The sequence below is a fragment of the Electrophorus electricus genome, chromosome 13, assembly GCF_013358815.1.
Source record: "Electrophorus electricus isolate fEleEle1 chromosome 13, fEleEle1.pri, whole genome shotgun sequence".
Taxonomy (NCBI): Eukaryota; Metazoa; Chordata; class Actinopteri; order Gymnotiformes; family Gymnotidae; genus Electrophorus; species Electrophorus electricus.
Window position 1 is genome coordinate 22,132,998 of NC_049547.1, and position 14,707 is coordinate 22,147,704.

General features: G+C 47.9%; 2 protein-coding genes and 1 long non-coding RNA gene across 5 annotated transcripts in view; 2 read left to right on the top strand and 1 right to left on the bottom strand.

Annotated features, from left to right (window-relative positions):
• si:ch211-195o20.7 (cytospin-A) overlaps positions 1-7,285 on the top strand; it is a 20,204-nt gene extending 12,919 nt beyond the window's left edge. Inside the window, exons 5-12 of one of the 2 annotated variants that reach the window (XM_035532695.1) lie at positions 933-1,309; positions 1,579-1,672; positions 1,792-1,858; positions 4,093-4,171; positions 4,806-4,902; positions 5,252-5,368; positions 5,453-5,512; positions 6,210-7,285. In XM_035532695.1, coding sequence (XP_035388588.1) covers positions 933-1,309; positions 1,579-1,672; positions 1,792-1,858; positions 4,093-4,171; positions 4,806-4,902; positions 5,252-5,368; positions 5,453-5,512; positions 6,210-6,299 — 981 coding nt within the window. In that variant the 3' untranslated portion in view covers positions 6,300-7,285. The remainder of the gene's footprint in view (positions 1-932; positions 1,310-1,578; positions 1,673-1,791; positions 1,859-4,092; positions 4,172-4,805; positions 4,903-5,251; positions 5,369-5,452; positions 5,513-6,209) is intronic. The other variant, XM_035532696.1, reaches the window with a different exon arrangement.
• On the bottom strand, positions 6,532-9,508 carry LOC118242333. Of its 2 annotated transcripts, none has more exons than XR_004776777.1 (4): positions 9,361-9,508; positions 8,773-8,984; positions 8,397-8,526; positions 6,532-7,622 (listed from the first exon to the last, which is right to left on the bottom strand). It is a non-coding gene; the product is annotated as an uncharacterized LOC118242333 (long non-coding RNA). The 2 variants fall into 2 exon arrangements; XR_004776776.1 differs by having other exon boundaries at positions 8,397-8,540.
• Positions 9,509-10,060: 552 nt separating this feature from the next.
• On the top strand, positions 10,061-14,705 carry gale (UDP-galactose-4-epimerase). Its single transcript, XM_027027077.2, has 11 exons — positions 10,061-10,200; positions 10,976-11,107; positions 11,196-11,311; positions 12,110-12,223; positions 12,485-12,661; positions 13,266-13,379; positions 13,459-13,525; positions 13,822-13,907; positions 13,996-14,073; positions 14,202-14,316; positions 14,544-14,705. The coding sequence occupies exons 2-11, from the start codon at positions 10,987-10,989 to the stop codon at positions 14,606-14,608; spliced, it is 1,053 nt and encodes a 350-aa protein (XP_026882878.1). The 5' UTR covers positions 10,061-10,200; positions 10,976-10,986; the 3' UTR covers positions 14,609-14,705.
• The last annotated feature ends 2 nt before the right edge of the window (positions 14,706-14,707 follow it).

Below are 14,707 nucleotides of genomic sequence, written 5' to 3' on the forward strand. Positions count from 1 at the left end.
CCCATCCTTTGTGGGGTTTTCTCGCGCAGTGTGTGGATAGTGTACAGAGTGGTGAACGATGTGACTCAGAATAGTGTGATTGAGGAGTGAAATCCAGCAGAAGGGAATCTGAGGGATGTAAACAACTCGTTGGCAAAGGGGTCAGAGGAGGACGTCAGGAATCACTCAGACAAACAGTTGCAGTCACGCGAAAAAAATGTAGCTGAACGCACAATTCTGGCGCTACAGCTGACGCGTGCGAACACGCAACTCGCCGTTCTTCAGCGTGGATACGCTACAACAGACTGCGATCCGTTTGAGTGTCTTCGTTGTCTAAAGAGAAACAGAAATTTAAGAGTCCGGTGGACAGAAGAGGACAGAAATGCATCGTTAAGAAGCGGATAAGCGCCGCCTAGCCTGACGGATCCAGGCTGTTACTCCTCCCGGATGGGGGCAGGATTTGTTTCAAACAGCTCGAATCGATGAACTTTTCCTGTCGGGTGTCCAAAGTTCAGGCTGGTTTGAGGACGAATGACAGGGTTGGGAGGGTTTTCTTGACACATCCTGGGACTTTTGGGCAGTGGGGCTTAGCTAAGTGCCTTTCCAAGGGTCGTATAATCACGGACTGCTTCCAGGAACATGACAGACGGTCGTTTCTTTCCTGGCCTTCATAATCCCCAGATCTTCACCCTGTAGAGCATCTCTGAGACGAGTTAGAACAGGCTGGTCAGAGCATGTCAGTACCGCTGTCTAATTCTCGGCAACCGCAAGAATCCGTCCTGTTTGCACGGACCGAGATTCCTGCAGAAGGATTTCAACACCTAGTGGAATCTATCCCACGATGCATTGCTGTGGTTCTGAAGGCCAAAGGAGGGCCCTCGTGCTGCTAGATCAGTGGCCACTCTGTGTGTGTGTGTGTGTGTGTGTGTGTGTGTGTGTGTGTGTGTGTCTAGGCAGAACGTAGTGAGTGGCTGCAGTTCCAGTCTGATCTCCAAGTGGCACTGGTGGTGGCTGATAGACTGAGAGCGGAGGCAGAAGAAGAGATGACCACACTCAGAGAGGCGCGTCACGACTGGGAGAAGCAGCTAGCCGAGGCCCAGCAGAGACGGCAAGAGGTCGAAGGTCAAATGCAGCACCTAAAAGTGGAGCTGGAACAAAGCAGGCAGAGGCAGAATCAAGGAGGCGACCCTCCCGGCCAGAACGGGGCGCACTTGTTCAGAGGCAGAGAAGGAGGAAGAGATGGGTGTTTGAGGAGCGTTGGAATGTCAGGGGCAGGCCGAGGAGAGCACCAGGAAGGAGACGCAAAGACAGGCACTGCAGAAAGACCACGGTGAGAATTACAGACCCACAGTTCAGCCACAGTGAGGCATTGACACTACAGCAAAGAGTGACCAAAAGACAAAAGTCATGTGTGAGCACTCAGCAGTACTTTCGCTGTGGTGAATAATCTCTGTGGAGTGGAGCCCACGTAGCGCGTAGCACGAAGGGGTTTGTTGAACGCTACTCAATGCCTCATTGTTTGGTCTCAGAAACATCAGCTTTCTGTGGAAACATCACCACCCACACACTAATTTCGTGGTACATTCCATCATTTTTCAGAAGCCTATCCAGACTTCCCTCAGATTCCCCCACCAATGTGGTCAATGGTATATCTCAGACATCTGTAGCACTGAAGACGAGATCTGTCAGGAATGTAAGGACAGCCATCCATATTTAATATTCCTGACGTTATATATGTATATGTATATAATGTTGAATATGTTTCTAGTAAATATGTGTATAGTGAATGTTGTGTGTTGTGTTGAATTTTAGAATAACAACCTAACAAGAGAAAGACTAACTTTGGACCAACAGGACAACTTGGTCAATTTGTGTAAAGGTACACAAGACAATAAGATAAGCTTTGTGTAAACTTGACACATATGATGACCGACTTGTACATGTACGTGTTCGTGTGTGTGCTCCCGCATGTATGTGTGTGTGTGCACCTGTGTATGCGTGCGTGTATGTGTGTGTGCATGTGTGTGCGTGTGTGTGTGTGTGCATGTGTGTGTGCACGTGTGTATGTGTGTGTGTATGTGTGTGCGTGTGTGTGTGCGCGCACGCGTGTGTGTGTGCACGTGTGTATGTGCATGTGTATGTGTGTGTGTGTCTGTGTGTGTGCGCGCGTGTATGTGTGCGTGTGTGTGTCTGTCTGTGTGCGCGCGTTTATGTGTGTGTGTGTGCACGTGTGTATGTGTATGCGTGTGCGTGTGTGTGTCTGTGTGTGTGCGCGCGTTTATGTGTGTGTGTGTGTGTGTGTGCGCGCGTTTATGTGTGTGTGTGTGTGTGCGCGCGTTTATGTGTGTGTGTGTGTGCACGTGTGTATGTGCATGTGTGTGTGTGTCTGTGTGTGTGCGCGCGTTTATGTGTGTGTGTGCGTGTGTGTGTGTGCGCGCGTTTATGTGTGCGTGTGTGTGTGTGTGTGTGCGCGTTTATGTGTGTGTGCGTGCGTGTGTGTGCGCGCGTTTATGTGTGTGTGTGCGTGTGTGCGCGCGTTTATGTGTGTGTGTGTGTGTGTGCGCGCGTTTATGTGTGCGTGTGTGTGTGTGTGCGCGCGTTTATGTGTGTGTGTGTGTGTGTGTGTGCGCGCGTTTATGTGTGTGTGTGTGCGCGCGTTTATGTGTGTGTGTGTGTGTGCGCGCGTTTATGTGTGTGTGTGTGCGTGTGTGTGTGTGCGCGCGTTTATGTGTGTGTGTGTGTGTGTGCGCGCGTTTATGTGTGTGTGTGTGTGTGTGTGTGTGCGCGCGTTTATGTGTGTGTGTGTGTGTGTGCGCGCGTTTATGTGTGTGTGTGTGTGCGTGTGTGTGCGCGCGTTTATGTGTGTGTGTGCGTGTGTGCGCGTTTATGTGTGCGTGTGTGTGTGTGTGCGCGCGTTTATGTGTGTGTGTGTGTGTGTGTGTGCGCGCGTTTATGTGTGTGTGTGTGTGCGTGTGTGTGTGTGCGCGCGTTTATGTGTGTGCGTGTGTGTGTGTGCGCGCGTTTATGTGTGTGTGTGCGTGTGTGCGCGCGTTTATGTGTGCGTGTGTGTGTGTGTGCGCGCGTTTATGTGTGTGTGTGTGCGCGCGTTTATGTGTGTGTGTGTGTGTGTGTGTGTGTGCGCGCGCGTTTATGTGTGTGTGTGTGTGTGCGCGTTTATGTGTGTGTGTGTGCGTGTGTGTGTGTGCGCGCGTTTATGTGTGTGTGTGCGTGTGTGCGCGCGTTTATGTGTGTGTGTGTGTGTGCGCGCGTTTATGTGTGCGTGTGTGTGTGTGTGCGCGCGTTTATGTGTGTGTGTGTGTGTGTGTGTGTGTGCGCGCGTTTATGTGTGTGTGTGTGCGCGCGTTTATGTGTGTGTGTGTGTGTGTGTGCGCGCGTTTATGTGTGTGTGTGTGTGTGCGCGCGTTTATGTGTGTGTGTGTGCGCGCGTTTATGTGTGTGTGTGTGTGTGTGTGCGCGCGTTTATGTGTGTGTGTGTGTGTGCGCGCGTTTATGTGTGTGTGTGCGTGTGTGTGTGTGCGCGCGTTTATGTGTGTGTGTGCGTGTGCGCGTTTATGTGTGCGTGTGTGTGTGTGTGCGCGCGTTTATGTGTGTGTGTGTGTGTGTGTGCGCGCGTTTATGTGTGTGTGCGTGTGTGTGTGTGCGCGTTTATGTGTGTGCGTGTGTGTGTGTGTGCGCGCGTTTATGTGTGTGCGTGTGTGTGTGTGCGCGCGTTTATGTGTGTGTGTGCGTGTGTGCGTGCGTTTATGTGTGCGTGTGTGTGTGTGTGCGCGCGTTTATGTGTGTGTGTGTGTGTGTGCGCGCGTTTATGTGTGTGTGTGTGCGCGCGTTTATGTGTGTGTGTGTGTGTGTGCGCGCGTTTATGTGTGTGTGTGTGTGTGCGCGCGTTTATGTGTGTGTGTGTGCGTGTGTGTGTGTGCGCGCGTTTATGTGTGTGTGTGCGTGTGTGCGCGCGTTTATGTGTGTGTGTGTGTGTGCGCGCGTTTATGTGTGCGTGTGTGTGTGTGTGCGCGCGTTTATGTGTGTGTGTGTGTGTGTGTGTGTGTGTGCGCGCGTTTATGTGTGTGTGTGTGTGTGTGTGTGTGTGTTTAACAGATAAGAAGGAGGAGAATCCATCCTTGCCCTTGTCAAGTTCTCCTCTCATTGATCTTCCAAATAAAGTCAGCAGGACAAAGTGAGGAGTTTTTCCCTTCTGTTCTCCTTTTCCTCCTTTTCCCCAACATGGCACTCCCCTCCTCCCTGTGTGTGTCTCCCCTGCTCTCGTGTGGGGCTTTCATGCTTCCCTGAAGCTGGCATGTCTGAGGTTTTTTTGCTCTGGGAGTTGCTGTTTACACGTGTTGAGGATCAGTATGGATTATACTATTTTTCCAGCCCCCAGTTTTCCCTGAATCTCAGCACAACGCCCACGCGTCCCCTTTCCTGCAGATCCGTCTCACTGGAGTGCTTCCTTACTTTTGCTTTCGCTTTCTCCTGTATTCCGTACCGCATTCCGTCCTGTATTCCGCCTGCCCTGGTCCAGTTAAGCGATGGGAACAGAGCTATTTCATCCTGCTATACTCAAACCCTTTAGCAGTGGAGATGTGGCAAAACGTAAAGTTAGGGACTTTTTTACATTCATGTTTATTCCGTTTGGGAGACAGGAGAGTTAATTATCCCTGTTAATAAACCTGTTTGATGATGTACCTGTCAGTCCAACATGCGCTATGAATTCCAGATTAAACTGTCTGCGCTATATTGAGCCATCGCTGTAGATCTGGAAGCTGCGCTGCTGTATCCGCATGTGCTCCTGTTGTCCGATGCTTCCGCAGGCCTTCGGAGGACCTCAACACCCTGCTGAGACGCCACGGTGGCTCCAAACGGAACTCTCTGCTGCGCTGGTGTCAGGCCCGGACCAACGGGTACCAGGTACCGGACCCGTCTGTACACGCCGAACCAGTAACCAGTACAGGGCCCGTCTGGACACCCAGAACCAATACCCAGTACAGGGCCTGTCTGGGACTGGATTGAATGGAGTGATAGAAACAGCAGACAGAGGTCTGTCTGTTAGTGCGGTAACATTCTTTCAGACGCTGAAACATGTTTCAGACGCTGTTTCACACAGTATTCACTTGTTACACACTTCAGTGTCATTTCTGTATCATTCCTCTTCTTATCCATCAGTCTACACTTAATGACTTATGAAGTGAAACTGTTTTTAGAGCTTCACAGACTGAAAATGCTTCCCTGTTCCATCTCTCTCTCTCTCTCTATTCAGAATATTGAGATCACCAACTTTAGCAGCAGCTGGGTGGATGGTTTGGCCTTCTGCGCAGTGTACCACACCTACCTCCCTACTTACATACCATACAACACACTCAGTCCTGAGAACAAGGTAAAACACACACACACACACAGCCAAAGAAGAGGTAAACAGCTCTGATAGCACACCTGATGATTTTTGGTTTGTTGTTGTCAGAGAGAAAACCTCTTACTGGCGTTCCAGACAGGGCAGGAAGTGGGAATTGCGGCCTCGCTGGTGAGCTCATGCACAACGTCATGACATCATCCACACAATAATTCATCACTACATGAATCAGGAATTTAGAGACATGAAGATATATTTCCCAAGAAAGCCCAGCATTAGACGGCCAACCAGAATGTTAGAGTAACGTTCAGAACTGCATCCGGTGTGTAAATGTTCTGAATCCAAACCAGTGTGTTAATGTTCATCCAGTATGTTCCAGTGATATTCAGAAACCCAACCGGTGTCAGTAGCATTCAGATATTGCTAGAGAAAAGCAGGCTACTTCCTGTTTATGTGTAGATATAGTTATTAATGATTCTTTCCTTCCTCCTTCAGCCTTTTATAGAAAAGTTTGATACCAGCTCGGGTCCTCTCTGAGACTCCAGAGCTCAGACAGTAACAGTGGCCATCTGCTCATCTGGTCTTAAGTTGGGAAAAGGGTTCTTTTTATCTGTTCCTTTCATTTCTTGAAGTCTTATGTATAGCTCCTAAGAATGTAACATAAACACTCGGTTTCAGTGCAGGCTCTTGGTTTGTTTCAACAGAAGCGAAACATGACCAGTAAATGGTCTCTGCCAAATTTAGCCATATTTTAATGATCATTTCTGGCCTTTTATGCTGAAAGTGTACAATATTTGACCCCCTGTGTCTGAATACTCACACTGGCTCTTCATATGTGGTTCTCCACATTTCTCATGTTTTCTTCCAGACGGTGGAGGAGATGATGAAAGTAGAAGGGCCAGACTGGCAAAGGGTTCTGGGATACGTGGAGAGCGTATACCGCCACTTTGAGATGTGACATCGCCACTGGCTCTACGGCCAGCCCTCTCTTCAGCTTGATCCTGATCCGTTCGATTGCTTCGGTCTGGCTCACAGACTCTGTGTCGATTCACCAGGGAGGACTGATCTTGACCCATCGTAGACCACTCCAAACTTCTAAGACTGCCACTATATCTGTTTTTAGACCTCATTTCGACACTGTTCTAAGTTCTAAACACACCACCAGTGTTTGAGAACTCTTGCATGATCGCTTCTATTGTCTTGCTAAGATTCGGCCTAAGGCCAGGGGGAGGGCATCTGGATCAGCGTCTAAAGCGCATCCGACTAGGAGAACCAGCCGTGGCTTTGGGGTTACCTGCCACTGTAGACAGACCTGGCTGGCCGCCGCGTGATGTTGCGGAACGATACCCCCTGCTGGCCAGAGTGCAACGTAGCCAAGGGTAACTTGTTGTTCTAAGACTCATCTCAGACCCAGTGTCAGACGCACACGGAGAATCAGACGGTTTGAAAACATCCATTGTCTGATGCAAGTTTGCCCTTTTAAACGGCAGGGGTGTGAGTTGCAACTCAAGTCACAACAAGTCACCGGGCGCTCGGTGTACAACTGAGATGGACCTGTCTGATCGGTTGTGTTCTTCATGCGTGAAATACAGGTGTGTCGTGCCTGGTCATGTCTCTGTGGAATCTGAACAAGGTCCTCCAAGGCTATAGCTTGGAGTCACCCAGCTGACTGGCTGGGTGGTGCTAAGCTCTGTTCCACTGGACGCAGATGATCCTGGTGTGTGTGTGTGTGTGTGTGTGTGTGTGTGTTTGAAATTTAAGTCTTGTGATGGGAGCAGTGTTTAAGAAGGGGAGGTAAGAGAAATTGTGAAGGAAAACACAGCTCAGAAGTGTCTGTCTGTTGCTCGTGTGTGAGATCCAGAAGCCACTCCCACCTTCTGCTTTGTGTGCCACTAATCAGCATCCAAACAACAGAAACACTTTAATAAAAATATCAAAACATTGTCCAAGTGCCAAAGATTTTATTCAGATTTTAAATGCTCAGTTGTGTGCCACAGTAAAATAGAAAAACATTAATGATAATAAATATTTTATTTAACACGTGTAGTATGGGTTCATTTTTAAGTTTTTGTCTTATTTTGTAGTTAACTTTTTTTTGATGAGAGAAGTCGAATTCATGGTAGTGCATGTGTTAAAAGGATGCACCATCTCCGACGTTCAACATGGTCTTTCCCATGTAATGCAGTAACGTTATGATCTCAGGATGATTTAACCCACATAGTCCCCTGAGTCCAGATCTTCACGGGTTCCATAGAAATACTCGTCATGTGTGCTATCACCGCTGTGGAAGCGAATCAAAAGAGTCATATTTCCACAGAGAATCAATGGCCACCACTGACTCATTTAGAGGACTTTGATTCAGTTTTGGCAGGAGGAGAACGATACACCCTGTACTGCGGTTATACCCGGGCAAACTGCTCTTATTGATTTAGCACAGCTGGTAGTGATTCAGCATTGGTCCTGGAGCAGTCGTTAGTGATTCAGGACTGTTCCTGGTTCAGCTGTTAGTGATTCAGAACTGTTCCTGGACCAGCTGTTAGTGATTCAGGATTGTTCCTGGACCAGCTGTTAGTGATTCAGCACTTCCTGGGCCAGCTGCTGCTGTGGTTGGTTGTTTTGTGAATTCCTGCTCAGGGCATTTAGGGAGTTATAAAGAAGTTATAAATCAGGTGACTCAGTTCCATACAAACATAGACAGCCAACTAGATTAAAATGAACCTGTAGGCCACCGTACTGTTTCTGTGCACAGAGAGGCGTGCCAGGACTGATGCCTGCCCCAGTGCAGTGTGGGAGATGCACATGTAGACGCCAGTGTCCGACTGCCTTAGACCGTCTATCTGCAGCCACAGCACTGTGGTCCACCACGCGTCTCAAAAAGAAATGCATTCTGGGTAATAGGTTCTGGTAAACCGCACTCCACCTGGTGGTGCAACACTTCTCAAAGGTCTCAGTTTGATGATGGTCAGTTAGAAAACAATCACCCCTTTCCTTTCCTGACCTGTCCTGGCCCTGTCCTGACCGACAGAAAGATTTCAGTTTCTGAACATCGACTCACCTGTACAGAGACGTGTGTCACTCCCTTCTTTCAGCCAGCATCAGGCAGAGAGTAGGCCATCACTTCACATCCCAACACAACGTCAGTCCTGTGTTCTCTCAGTCTCTGGGTGTACGTGATATGTGAGGAGCTGTAGAGCAAAATCTTGCACAATGTCATGAAACGTTAACACACAGATTAAGGTTCTGTCCGGTGACTGGTTCAGGAGCACCCCCTAGTGGTCACGTGGAGCATTGTCCTCATTAACACTATTCTCCTTGCATCCTTTTTGATCATGTTCTGGGAGTCAACCCCATGGGAACATCTAGACGTAGACTAAAGGATCTAAGCAGAGATCTGATCCTTTCAGGGGAAAGCTTTTTTTAAAAACACTCACCAGAGTAGCACGGTCCCTGTGCAGTGTGATGAAGCGTTGCATCTCTCTGATTGGACGCCTCCCTCGGCTGGCAAACGTTGGTGTTGGCAGCCAGGCGGCGCCGGAGAGCACAGCCCTCCTCCGAGAGCCGCAGCCAGCCGCGGTGGTGAGGGGGCGTGGCCAAGGATAGGTACGCCCACACACAGCCGCAGCACCGGACATAGCAGCTGTTTCTAAGGCAACACACATAAACAGATGCACACTTAAAATATGTCGACTTAACAGAAAACCTCTAACACAAATACACACATGCACGAAATTAAAACACGCCATTTTGATTCTTTTTTTAAATGTAACAAATTATTGACCTGATCTAAAGCATTACACAAACTCAGTAATTACTGACTGCATATTTCAATAATTCATTGTTTTGAATTACTTTACTTTGAAAAGTGAACCGTACACTTAAGTATACTACAGTTCTTCCTATATTTCCAACGGGGGGCGGTGTGTGGAGAGAGAGAGGTGAAATTGCATAATTAAATATTCATATATGAATATTCATAATTTAAATATTCATGCCTTCAGATGTAGATATGAACGTCTTACCAGAGTCTCACGTTATTTTAATTAGACTGAAATGCATTTGCGGTGCCGTGCTTGGACCTGGTCCTGTCAGTGCGCGTCCCGTGCTGATCTGAGATCAGTAGTGTGCTTGTCCAGACGGTGCTCGCGCATCACCCATCCTTCGCGCCTGTTCGCGCTTCCTGCTTATGAAAGGACGCGTGACCGACCACGTCACAGTCACGTCGAAGTGCGTGCGTGTCGTCCACCGTCCGGGTCATTTCTTTCTCTGACGTAATTAGTTATTCACGTTAAAAGATCTCTTTGAACTACAATTGAGTTTTAATGATGATTATTTGTTTTTCTTCTGCTTTTCTGTATTTTTAAATGTCGGGTTATGTGAGGACACATTTATCATGCACCTGCTTCATAAATCATGCTGAAACTGAAGACAGACATGACAGTGGAATTGTTTGTGTGCGACGTACCGATAAGTAATATATGTCCATATAGGTCTAGATTATATGGACCTCCTACCCAACGTGATTCAAGAGTATTTTGTGTAGTATATTGCACGTTATTTAACGAACACACTGATGTAATCTAAAGCAACAATGATTAAGAATTCTGTAAATGCAATTTCTAAACAAAACAAGTTTTTTATATTTGGCTCCGTCTGGCTTCACAAAGTGACTTTTATTTTGAACGCCGACGTCTGAGAAATTACGTAAGTGTTACGCTCTTGTAGCTGCTTCCCACATCTCCACGTCTCACCAAATCCGCGGAAGAGAAAATGAATAAACTCATTCAGTACGAGTTTCGGACGGTTCTTACCGATCTCCCGTTACCGTAGCAGGCGTTCAGCCCTGGCGAAGACGTTGCTCTGTAAGTGCTTCCCGCTCGTGTTTCAGGGTGTGAGACTTTTACAGCGATCCTAACCTTTGCTCTTCTACCTTATATTACCTGTTCGGTTTCCCACCTGCTGGGCACATTCTGTCTCAAGTGTTTGGTACGTTTTTAATCCACGTTTATGTGCCCTTGGCAATAAAGACATTCTGTATAAGTACACGTATTAGAAAACATTAGCTATTATTTCCTCATACATCAGAATTAAAGTTTTTGTATTTAAATAGAAATAATGCAAAGTTTGATTAGTTAACACGTTCAGAAAAATCCTGTATAGAAAATAACGTTCGTGTCTAGGACTGTGTTGACCTCAATATTCAGACATTCTTACATGTTCACTGTGTTGTAACACTTCACTGTACAAAATCTAAATCTTACACTCATGAATTCAGAGGCAGTGTATGTAAGATTATTTTTTCTGTGATCATATATCAATTCTATAGATTATATATAAAGTCTTATTTCTATAAAATTACTCCTCAAATCTCATTCTTTTTCATTCAGTTTAGGATAATTTTACCAGCGTTTACATCGACGGTTTGGAATATTACTACTGCAGGGGGTGGGGCTTGGTGAGGAAGGTGTCCACACCTAGCCACGCCCACTCCAGGAGTCGTTTTATGAATGCAGGGCCGTGTAATACCTGCTGTTACACGGACACAGCCCTATAGCTGCACTCAGACACGGCAACTGTTTCTGCTGCGTCAGCAATTACGCCAAACAAATGTGCTGATTGTGTGCGTGTGTGTTGCAGAAGCTGTCAGAATGTCCCAGCAGGTGCTAGTGACCGGTGGAGGAGGCTACATAGGCAGTCACTGTGTGGTGGAGCTCATTGAGGCAGGCTACCACCCGGTCGTAGTCGATAACTTCAGCAACGCTGTTCAAGGTACTGTGTGTGTTGAGAAAAAAGGATGTGGGTTGATGTGTCACGTTCCACATTTCCTCTTTATTGCGTTTTTTTGTTTGACATTAAGGGGAGTGCAACGTTCCGGAAAGTTTGCGGAGGATAGAGACGTTCCTGGACACCAAGATCGAGTTCCACAAACTTGACCTCCTGGACAGACCAGGGCTGGAGAAGCTCTTCGAGCAGGTCAGCACAGACAGGCCATGCTGTTCCTGTACTATTACACCTGGGAGTCCATTTGCACTTGGTTACTGTTGTCTTAGTGTCAGTCTCCCATAAATTCAGTCAGTCTGTCCCCCCGCCTCCTAATATATATTTCCAGTTCTCCGGGAACTGTTCCGCTATATCCTGTTTCCAACTGTCAGCTATCTCACTCTGCCCCGCCATACGCCGCGTAGCAACAGGCGGGTGCGTACGTTCCACACCTTTGTGTCCGCGCAGCAGCACAGGGCGACTGGACGCTCCCGGAGGAGCGCTCGCTGCCCTCCCAGCGAGTGTGAGCGCACAGATGGGTGGAGTCACAGAGAATGACGTTTCTCTGTTCCACCAATCAGGAGCCCAGACCGACCAGACTAGTTCCCAACACCCCTGTCCCGTTTAACAGCTGGTGTTGTGGGAGTGTTGTGGGAGTGTTGTGGGAGTGTTGTGGGAGTGTTGTGGGAGTGTTGTGGGAGTGTTGTGGGAGTGTTGTGGGAGTGTTGTGGGAGTGTTGTGGGAGTTGGGCTGGGTGATGATGGGTTCTGAGGAACTCCAACACTAATTTAATCTAAACTTTCCAGGGAATGAACAGTCTTGAGCATTTATTCAAGAAGTTCCACTTGAGTGTTACTAAGACAGAAACATTATCTCAACACCAACACTCAACATCTATGCAGGCCTTAGATCATGAAACACTGTACTAGATGGCTATTAAAAAAATAAATAAAATGCAGCCTTCTAGTGGCTGTGCTGTGTAACTGCATGGTTCTGGTCTGTGGTTCCCAGCACTCTTTCTACGCTGTAATGCACTTTGCCGGACTGAAAGCAGTGGGAGAGTCCGTGGAACAGCCGCTACGCTACTACCGGGTCAACCTGACGGGCACCATCAACCTGCTGGAGGTGAGGAATCCCAAAGCCAGTCCCGGGTACTGTAATCAGCGCAACCAGTTAGTCTGTAGTGTAATCACACCCGAGTTCAAGGTGAACGCAGACTGGAAGATCTGACCATCAGTGAGGAGAACTAGGTGCTACATGTGTTACGTTTTGTCACTGTGGCATGGATGTCTGCAACGTGCCACATTGTGTGTGGGCGTGTCTGTCCGTGCTGGTATTTCCTTGTGGGCATGTCCATGGTTGTGCGTGTCTGTGTCTGTGTATCAGGTGATGCAGGCGTACAGGGTGCACAACCTGGTGTTCAGCAGCTCTGCTACGGTATATGGAGACCCCCAACACCTGCCCATCGACGAGCAGCACCCAGCCGGGGGCTGCACCAACCCCTACGGGAAAACCAAGTTCTTCATCGAGGAGATGATCCGCGACCAGTGCAAGGCAGAGAAGGTGTTTGTGTGTGTGTGTCAGTCAGCAGCAATTAATGGTGGGTGGGGGGAAATAGAACTGTAAATGTCCACCTTTTATAGCCGCAGTGCTAGTACGAGGGCCCCTGCTGCCCACAGGCAGGTTTTGCATAAAAGATGACAAGGAAAAGCTGCGGAAGATGTCTGGTGGAGAACAGCAGAGCAGAGCAGGGACGCAGTCGAGCACCTTCAGATCTCCGAGGGCGTCACCGAGCCCCTGAGCCCCCAGCTCGGCCATGCCAGGCAGGAGAACTGGAGCACTTGGGGGCATGGGGGCGCAGCACAGGGGCGCAGCACAGGGACTGACCTCTGAACCCAGCGCAAGCTCTAATGATGAAATCCTGATGCTTCTCATCGGTGTGGGAGTGATTGTAACAGCTGATTTCTGTCTGTAAAACGTCCTTGAGTTTGAGACGGGCGCTATATAAATGTGAATAATAATATTATTATTGTTGTGCCTTTTTTCTTGGATTACTATATTATGCTTTCAGATTGGTTAAGAACCAGACCTTTTAAAGCAAGTGTTCTTGTGTTGTGGTCTGTAATCTGATCTAATCCGATCTGATCTGATCTGATCTCCCTGCCAGGACTGGAATGCTGTGTTGCTTAGGTATTTCAACCCCATTGGTGCTCACATCTCAGGACAAATTGGAGAAGACCCACAGGGAATTCCGAACAACCTTCTCCCGTATGTTGCCCAGGTAACCCATCCAGCCAGGTGTCAGGATTTGTTGTCTTTTCGGGCCGTGGATTCTGAAGCTCCGTTCTTTGGCTGCCCAGGTGGCTGTGGGAAGAAGGAAACTTCTCAACGTGTTTGGGAACGATTACGACACGGTGGATGGAACAGGTAGTGAAGGGAACGCAAATGATGTCCAACTGGCTTCAAAAGAACTGACACTGCAGTTTCTTTATTAGATGGGGGAACCTGTAGAGAGACACTCAACACACATAAATGTCCTGGAATAGGAACTGATAAAATTAAATTATTTGTTTTGCATCTAAAGCAAAAAACATGCATGTGGATGCTGTTTCTATAACGGTGAAGTTCAGTTCAACTTTGTCATTACAGCAGTAGGTGATAAGAGATGGTGGAAATTAAAACGTATGTATCTGTTCATCTTCTGTTTGTGTTTTTCTTTGTAGGAGTAAGAGATTATATTCATGTGGTGGATCTGGCAAAGGGCCACATTGCCGCCCTCAGGAAACTAAAGGATAACTGTGGATGCAAAGTAAGACATACTCTCTCTCTCTCTCTCTCTCTCTCTCTTCTCTTCTCTTCTCCTCGTCTCGTCTCGTGACCTGTTTTTCTCTCTCTAGGTGTATAATCTCGGCACAGGGACGGGATACTCTGTGCTACAGATGGTGAATGCAATGGAGAAGGTTTCTGGAAAAGAGGTGAGAAAATGAGAATTATCATCTAATAAGAGGCCTCTTTGTTTATGAGGAGGGGTTTTAACGTGGGTTTCCAGCAGTGCTGTGGCTGTTTCCCGTGTCTGTCCGTGACATGAGTGTTCTTAACGCAGATTCCGTACAAGATCGCCCCCCGGAGGAACGGAGACATAGCGTCCTGCTATGCAGACCCTCGCCTTGCAGAGACAGAGCTGGGCTGGAAGGCCAGTTTTGGCTTGGAGAGAATGTGTATGTGGGAACTCGGCTGTTTCCTTCACATACAGCACTGTATGCGCTATAGTGCCGGATCTCGGTTTTAGAAAGTGTTTCCTTATTTTAGGATTCATGTACGTACTGTAAACGTAGACATTTTTGCCAAGTGTTAGTTAGGATGAGATCTGATTCTCCCCCCCCAGTGAACCGATACCTCAGAAATGTAAACGTGGCTGTCTTTTCCTGTGTACTCGGCCACGCAGGTGAAGACCTGTGGCGCTGGCAGTCCCAGAATCCCACGGGGTTCAGTAACCGTACGGAGCAGTGACACGGAAACGGGAGTTACCATGACGACGAAATGGCGGCGGAAAGACCAAAACAAAGCCATGAAATCCTTCACTTTTATATACCTACGACTTGATTAAAC

Coding starts and splice junctions, on each gene's coding strand:
- gale (XM_027027077.2), top strand. CDS start 10,987: ATGTCCCAGCAGGTGCTAGTGACCGGTGGAGGAGGCTACATAGGCAGT. Junction 11,108..11,195: donor CTTCAGCAACGCTGTTCAAG/GTACTGTGTGTG, acceptor TTTGACATTAAG/GGGAGTGCAACGTTCCGGAA. Junction 14,074..14,201: donor AGAAGGTTTCTGGAAAAGAG/GTGAGAAAATGA, acceptor TTCTTAACGCAG/ATTCCGTACAAGATCGCCCC.